Source organism: Centruroides sculpturatus, unplaced genomic scaffold (genome assembly GCF_000671375.1).
Source record: "Centruroides sculpturatus isolate CEXI.00-Female unplaced genomic scaffold, Cexi_2.0 scaffold734, whole genome shotgun sequence".
Classification (NCBI taxonomy): domain Eukaryota; kingdom Metazoa; phylum Arthropoda; class Arachnida; order Scorpiones; family Buthidae; genus Centruroides; species Centruroides sculpturatus.
This window is the reverse complement of record NW_019384907.1, coordinates 225923-235137: the sequence shown is the minus strand read 5'-3', so window position 1 is coordinate 235137 and position 9215 is coordinate 225923. Positions and strand designations below refer to the sequence as shown.

The following is a 9215-nucleotide window of genomic DNA, read 5'->3' as shown; positions in this document are numbered from 1 at the left end:
TTTTTTTTTTTTTTTAATTATCCTACATCAATTACTGAACTATTGAATATGATGTTAATCTTATCTGTCTCTCTAAGTATTTCTTGGAATATTACCATCTAATTTCTCCATGCACTCTTTTCTAACTTAGGTTATTAAAATTTTTATTTCTTAAGAGACAAATTGACATTACGATCTGTAATAACATTATAAAACAAAAACATAACTCCATCAAAATTACATGCTATATTTGAATGCGTGCTTTCCTTACCACGTAATTTATAATTACATATGCTGCATTTTCAAAAATTTTACAATTTTATTGGTTAAAATTCTATATCGTATTGCGCATGCAGATAACCCAAATATGTATAATCAACCTAGTAGAATCGTGATGGCAACACAAAGACGAGATTGTTAAAAGTGACCAGAATTGCCACTGTCTCTGAGAGATGAATTTTGTCTGTTGTTTTGACATCATTTGCCTTTGAAAGAGAGACGAGAGATATGTGACCAGAATACAGCCTCTGATCTTTCTGAGGTATATTTCTTTATGTGGATATGTTTCTGTTAATGAAGTTTTATTACTTGTGATGACAAAATAAAATGATGTAATTTTTAATGTAGATAGTTGCACCAAAAACACTTAACTTGATAAACTAAAAACCAGCAAAAAGTGCCACTTTCTTGAAGAGCAAGAGTCTTCATCCATTTTAAACGGATATCGTCAAGCTAAAGTTCAAAATAGAACTGCATGATTTTTGAAAGATCCAGTTTATTTGAGTTTAAAATGGATGTGAAAAGATTTGCTTTCCAAGTTAGTTGCACATTTTGTTGGTGTTTAAGCTGTTGAATTTGGTGTTATTAGTGTGATATTAACCAGTATTTAGCATTCATTCTGTAAATAGTTATTATTAGTATTTAAATGAAAATTGCATACAAGAATTAAAGGCTTAAGTTCATTTTTAAATAACGATTAAGATAGAGGACGTGGTTGCTGTATCATCAAATGCAGTGTGTAGCGTCTGTGTAATCCAAAAGGAGTTGGTAGACGAACGGACAGCAATTGGTTAGAAAATGTACGTTTTATTTAAAAAATTCCTAATTCATATGCATTTCGGGTTGGCTTAAATTCCCAACCCCTCTTCAGTGCTGTTAAGATTACACAAAAAAATATAATTTAAGGTTAGTTTTACGGTATTGGTTAGTAGGAACATAACTAAAAACGCGAGGTGATGATAACATAAAATTGCTTACTTGACATATAATGGTACAGCATAGATGTATTTTACAAAATTTTTTGATTACATAGTAGTATGGCATAGCCTATGATATGAAAAAAGTGGTATAAGGGGGAGGCTGTTTAACATATCATTTTTATGACGAACTGTATAACATAGAATATTAATTTAAAAAATATCAATGCACACTTACATTTTAGTTAGAATGTATTATTTCCGAATACAAAAAGGAACATAGTACAAAACATTTTTAACAACTGGTCTTATCCGTTGTTCGCTTAGTAACAGAATACCGACAAGTAATGTTATATAAACAGTTACCCACATTCCGTACACGGGGGTTGTGATTTAAACAATCTTTAACGCGTGGAGGCGTTCTCTATGAGTTTGTACCATTGGGGGTCTATGGACATGCCTTCTGAAACATTAATTAAGTTTTCTTTAGGGTGTTTTTTGATTTCTATGTGTTCTTTAAATTTTCTTTTATATGTGTCTTTTTCTACATGTAACACTTTTGTATTGTTTTTATTAATTTGGCAATTATAGTCTATTGTGTGGTAGTACCAGGGGGAAGTGTTATGTTTTAGGCGGATGGCTGCCATATGTTCTTTAATTCTGGTTTCTAGTGACCGGCCTGTTTCACCAATATAAGTTTTTGGATTTTGACAGTTGCATTCAAGTTTGTAAACAGTTCCTATAGTTTTAAGGGCGTTTAGTTTGTTGTTATGTTGTTTATTAATGTCATAATGGATACTATGAGATATTTTGTTGGTCAAAGATGGAGCCAAACTGATATTGTCTTTTTTTAATGACTTATTACAGCCTTCAAAAATGTTTTTTATATATGGGAAGGTTTTGTATTTTTTGTCGGATTTATATTTTGTGTTAAATCTATTTTCCCAGTATTGCTTTTGCCATGTGTTTAATTTCGATTTAGGATAGTCGTTAAGTAAAAATTATTCACAACAAGTTATTCTCATACCCAACACCCAAGGAAAAAAACGCTTGGGCCAATAAGTTAATCATAAATAACTCCAAAGTACCAATACCCAAATTTGTAAGACATCTCCTAGCATTAGGAATAGAATATAACTTGCCCATCGATAATATAACAACAAACATAATAGCCGATATTGACAAAAGCGTAAAAGACTTAACTATTAAAAAAGAAGAAAAAGGAAATTTACTTACAACGATCATCCAAAATCTAATGCATCCAAAACAAAACAATAAACACAGAATCAACAAATATAAAATTTTTTTAAATAATACAATAAATTTCCTTAAAACGAATAATCTCTCAATAATTAAAGCAGACAAAACTGACCAACTGATAATCATTGACAATAATAATTTACAACAGAAGACTATAGAGCAGATTAATAACATAAATTATATTAAATTAAACAATAACCCATACGAAGATATTAAAAAGGAACTAATTAATTTGGTCAAAAACATATACGCAAATAATAATTTAAGTGAAAACAATAAAAATTATATCCTTAATTTCAAAAACAACAGAACACCCAAACTAAACATAAGATTAAAAACCCACAAAAATGAAGAAAAATTCAGACCTTTAGTAGACTTCAAATTTTCCATACTTTACAACTTAGAACAATATATCAAGCAACAATTAACAAGCATCGATCTGTCTAAATACACCGTAAAAAACGCGGATGATGTTATAAATAGGTTACTGAAAATACAGAAAAGTAACACTGACACACTAATCAGCCTAGATGTCAAAAATATGTACCCAAATATAAAATGGAAATTAATAGAGGAAAGCCTAACCATGTTAAATGTAGATAAAACTTTAATTAATCTAATACACTTCGCATACACCAGAAACTATTTTCAAGCCAATACTAACTTCTATAGACAGGTAGATGGCATCAGTATGGGATCAAAGATGGGACCCAAATTAGCCGAATTAGCTATGATAAACATAGATGAAAAAATAAATAATATCCCAGGCATAAAACTTGTAATGAGATACGCAGACGACTACTTAATAATATACAATAATAGAATAACAAACGATAATACTATTCTGAACACTGCTAACAAATTTAACGAAAATATTCAATTCGATATTGAAATAGAAAACAATAAAAAAATTAATTTCCTCGACATAACAATCATGAATACACTTAATAATTTCTCTTTCATCACATACAAAAAACCATGTAACGTTAATAAAACTATCAACTACTACTCACATGTCCCAGAATATATAAAAAGGAATATTTATACCATGGAGTTAAAAAACATATATACCAGAATATCTGATAACAAATGGCAAAAAATAAAAATAAAAGAGCTTGAAACTAAATTTTTACTTAACGACTATCCTAAATCGAAATTAAACACATGGCAAAAGCAATACTGGGAAAATAGATTTAACACAAAATATAAATCCGACAAAAAATACAAAACCTTCCCATATATAAAAAACATTTTTGAAGGCTGTAATAAGTCATTAAAAAAAGACAATATCAGTTTGGCTCCATCTTTGACCAACAAAATATCTCATAGTATCCATTATGACATTAATAAACAACATAACAACAAACTAAACGCCCTTAAAACTATAGGAACTGTTTACAAACTTGAATGCAACTGTCAAAATCCAAAAACTTATATTGGTGAAACAGGCCGGTCACTAGAAACCAGAATTAAAGAACATATGGCAGCCATCCGCCTAAAACATAACACTTCCCCCTGGTACTACCACACAATAGACTATAATTGCCAAATTAATAAAAACAATACAAAAGTGTTACATGTAGAAAAAGACACATATAAAAGAAAATTTAAAGAACACATAGAAATCAAAAAACACCCTAAAGAAAACTTAATTAATGTTTCAGAAGGCATGTCCATAGACCCCCAATGGTACAAACTCATAGAGAACGCCTCCACGCGTTAAAGATTGTTTAAATCACAACCCCCGTGTACGGAATGTGGGTAACTGTTTATATAACATTACTTGTCGGTATTCTGTTACTAAGCGAACAACGGATAAGACCAGTTGTTAAAAATGTTTTGTACTATGTTCCTTTTTGTATTCGGAAATAATACATTCTAACTAAAATGTAAGTGTGCATTGATATTTTTTAAATTAATATTCTATGTTATACAGTTCGTCATAAAAATGATATGTTAAACAGCCTCCCCCTTATACCACTTTTTTCATATCATAGGCTATGCCATACTACTATGTAATCAAAAAATTTTGTAAAATACATCTATGCTGTACCATTATATGTCAAGTAAGCAATTTTATGTTATCATCACCTCGCGTTTTTAGTTATGTTCCTACTAACCAATACCGTAAAACTAACCTTAAATTATATTTTTTTGTGTAATCTTAACAGCACTGAAGAGGGGTTGGAAATTTAAGCCAACCCGAAATGCATATGAATTAGGAATTTTTTAAATAAAACGTACGTTTTCTAACCAATTGCTGTTCGTTCGTCTACCAACTCGTTTTGGATTACACAGACGCTACACACTGCAACGATTAAGATGTATTGGAAATTGAACCTAATATCTTGAAAACATGATACACAGATAAATCACAGTTAAGTATTCTAAATGTATAGAAATGTTTAATGAAATGTATTCATATGATGCTTTAAGTTTCCCACAGTTTACTTCAAATAATTAAGATTTAGTGTATTTTCTTTTGTCATTTAATTGGAAATGAACATTTTCTATGTGATCGAATTTTATTATGTATTGAAAAACATTATTTATTATGATTTTTATTTGTTGCCACTTTTTTTTTACAAAAGGACTTCTCTATCATATGACGTTGTTTTTGTTAGTCCTGAGCAGATGATTATCTAATCATGTATTTCTCAAGTAGTGTCCATTGACTAGTGATGGTCTGTAGACTGATTTAGTCATTTTCCCAAAATGCAATTCTATGCTGTTTAGCAAAAAAAAGTAACACTTTCACACATTACATATTTTCTTATTAAATTACATGATAGACAAAATATTTTGATGCACAATCTGTCATTATCTAAGATGGTATTTACAAGGTAAGAAATGGATGAGAACGTCAGTGGTTTACACTTCATCTGTGATTTGGTAGCTTCAAGAACATGTGCTCCATTCCATTGATTTTTCTGACCAGAGAACATAGTTATATTTTCTATTTTATTTGCAGATCCTGTTCTATTGAGTGAAGCTTACTGATTGGTTTATATTAAATAAAAATATTAAATATATGCTTGTTGGATTGGATTGTAGTTGCAATATATTAGATACAGTAGAACCTCGAAAACTCGGCTCTCGATAACCCGGCACTCCGGATAACTCGACCACACCCTGGCAGGGCAAAAAAATCCTTAGTTAATTAATTTTCATTATAGACAGCTTTATAAAAGTATAAAAGCTCTCATAAAGTATTTTTCTGAGGTCTGTCTTATCAGGTAAATTACTGTACACAGTGTATTCATTAATTTTCATTTTCATGTAGTAAAGTACGTAGCCTTCATAAAGTACGTAGTTTTCCTTTGTTTAAGGGTATTTGGGCAGTTTATTCTCTGTTATATTCTCAAGTAAACAATACATACAAGTACAGTACAGTATTTTCTGAGGAAACACTCGTACTTATTTTTTTTAACCCCATTCCCGATAACCCGGCATTTTCACAAACTCGGCCACCCTTCGGTCCACATTAGGCCGAGTTTTCGAGGTTCTACTGTATAAAGAAAATCAATAGGCTTTCAGCATGGAGGTCAGTTTGTCTCTTGCTATAGTAATGTGGATTGGTCGCATCTTAGTTATTCAGTTAGTTTGAAGTATAATCTAATTGATATTTACAATACTTAATTAAAATCATATGTATAATTTAATAATTATAGTTAGAGACAAAATAATTTTTACTTTTTGTTTGATGTAATTTCGTAGATTTCATAAGAAATTCAGCCTCTCCTTGACACCGGGAGTGAAATAGTATATTCAGAACCTGTTACCGGTGTAATTTGAGTGAAAAAAATCTCCCTTTTTCTAACACACCATCTGATTGAGTAACATCAATGCTCGCAATATGCACCCGCTACACATATGAAGGCTAGCACCAACCTGGAAGATTGTTTACATCTCCCAGTCACCTTTAACCCATATGTTAAAGCAATATATGCTGAGATTGTCGGAAAACATCAGTTACAAATAGCCTATAGAAGATGCCCCACAATCTTTGAGATCCTCAGAAATGTAAAGGACTATCCAGTTCATAGCAGACTTTCCGGTGTGTACTCCATACCACTCAAGGATAACAGATGTGATGAGAGCCTCATATACATCAGTTCAACCAAGTGCTCTTTGGCTACCAGAATACGTGAACATTAAGCAGACCTTCAACACAGGCGATAGATACACCATGGCCCTGGCCACATTTGCGTCTGATCCCGATATTGAGCCAGAATTCAACAAGGCTGACGTCATTGACTCTACACCCCACCTAGAACATCTAAAATGGCTAGAAGCCATATCCATCTACAAAGCTAACCGCATGACCACATGTATAAATCGAAAAGATGAGCTTAATCTTTCTCTAGCATGGCAGGCCCTTATAAACGGTGATCTTTAAATACCAACTTTCATGCACCAATGCACAATCCTGTTTCAATGAGTTCCGTTATGCGAGTATTCGGTTTTTTGTTTGAATATCCATGTTCCATTTTTCGAAGTGTTCCAATGGAATTTCTTTACCTGAAGAAGAACTATCTCTAAAGTTCGAAAACATTTGTGAAAGGGAGATTTTTTCACACAAATTATACCGGTAACAGGTTCCGAATTTAGTATTCTTAGATTTCTATGCATTTTCAATATATTTATAAACTGTAGCAATATATTATATTGCTATTATTATTCTGTGTCATGTTGCTATTTTAGTTGATCATAAAAATTAATATTTTGTTTGTATATCTTATATAATTGTTTAGTAATAATTTCATTTTGCAGGTGAAATTATAAAGGTCAACACAAGTCGTCTGTTGTTGTGTGAAGCAACAGCAGCCATAATGTCTACGGGATTTCAAATTCTAGGAATAAGAACTGTTGAGAAAATGTAACATCTACTTAAATTTATTTATCATATTTTTGAAGAAATGTCTATGAATTTATATTAAATAAATTCTAATATTAAACAGTTTTATTAAGGTAAAATAGTTTGCTGTTTTTTATTTATTGTGTATTAGAAAAACGTGTATGCAAGTTTTATGTATTTAATGTTTTTCTAAATAATGCTTTTGGTTGTATTCATAAAAGAAATATGATTTCTTTTTTACTTTTAATATGAGAACTTTAATCTAAAGCAAACTGTAACATATTCTGCTGTTAGATACATTAATTACAATTTAATACAGTGCAGTGTCAAGTATAAGAAACTTATCTGATGGATTTTTTAAAAATAAGTTTTCTAATTTATAAACAAAATAAAAAAATATTAATGTGATCATAAAAATCATTAATATTGTGCTTTTTTTTACTGTATTCTGATTATACTGTGCAGGTTAAGAGACTCATAAAACAGACTGGTCACGCTTTGGTTGCTAGTTTATTGACACTTACATTTTGACTTAATAGCAGTAGTATATTTTGACTGTTTGGTCCTCTTTGGTTGGCCATAAGAACAATGTAATTATTGCTAAAAACAAAAAGATTTAACAAGTATTATTAGAATGCAATTATTGTCAAAATAATAGATTTAACATAATGATAGTGACATGGTTTGACTTTAAATAATAACAAAATAGTAGTTATACTTATATAAAAACACTGATAAAAATCATTAGAAAACACTTATTTAAATTAATATATTAAAATATTTTATTGTATAAATGTATATACAGGTATTATGTTGAAAAGCAATTAAATTGAGAGAAGATGCAATGTTTAAACAGTATAAAATCATTTTTTATACAGATACATTGTATATAGACTGTACAGAAGTAAAATTTGAACTGAGAGGTTTTGAATCATTAATGATCTCCAATCCTGCTGATTGCTGTCTCTGGATCATACTGCTGATTTTCTAATTAAAAATATTGAAAAGCAATGAGTAAAATGAAGGTAAAAAAGGATTTTTGATGGAAGAAAGAGCAAACTTTTTTTCTCTCTCTCTCTCTCTCTGTCATTTCCAGATTACCGATATGTGTGTATTTATTTTCATCTTATTTTAATAGATTAAGTATGATAAATGTAATTCTTTTTACATCTGTTAAAGAAGTATTTACTGTATACCAGCATCCCTTGATGCAATACATGCATTAATGCAAGCAGCAATATGCTCATTAAATAGTCTACAACAGGGTTGTCCAACCTTTTTGTTTCTCTTGGCCGCATTGGAAGAAGTCAAGGAGTTTTGGGGCACAAGTATATATAATATATACTTGTGGCCCAATATACAAGTATATTTAAGGATTAACATGTCTAGATTATAATAATAAGTATTAAAACTTTATCACAAAACAGGATATTTTAAAAAATTACTTCTATAGACACTTTTAATTTTTACTTATAAATAGATAAATTCATTTATTTGGTTTATTTGAGTCTCTGATTAATAAAAAGCGACGAAACACCATTTTAAAGTGCATTTTTATTCAACTAATATATTTATAAATGATATGTTAAACGATAACGAAAGTGAGAAAGGTTGGAAAATTAAGACTCAATATTTGCCTAACAGAACTATTTAACCTTTCTGACAACTTTTTATCTTTCGTCTTTTCTCTCCTTTCACCAAATTTGGGTCTATAATCCTTTGAGTCACAACTTCAGCTTTATTTAGTAATCCTTCCTCATTCACACATCTCCAAGTACATAAAAATATTTCATTTCCACTCAAAACTAAAATATGAATAAAGGTTTATGGCTTTTGAAATTTATTTTCTGAGTTTATGCCGTTGAAATAAATAATAAAAAATTAAAACATTTGTCGGTTTTGTTTAAACCTTTATCGGGCCG

The 9215-nt window shown here is 30.1% G+C and overlaps 1 protein-coding gene across 1 annotated transcript in view; it reads left to right on the top strand.

The window, feature by feature from the left end:
- The window catches only part of LOC111631582, a 26068-nt gene extending 18625 nt beyond the window's left edge, over positions 1–7443 (top strand). Inside the window, exons 12-13 of the mRNA XM_023375845.1 lie at positions 2170–4153; positions 7209–7443. Of these exons, the coding sequence (XP_023231613.1) occupies positions 2170–4153; positions 7209–7318 (2094 nt within the window). The 3' untranslated portion in view covers positions 7319–7443. The remainder of the gene's footprint in view (positions 1–2169; positions 4154–7208) is intronic.
- The last annotated feature ends 1772 nt before the right edge of the window (positions 7444–9215 follow it).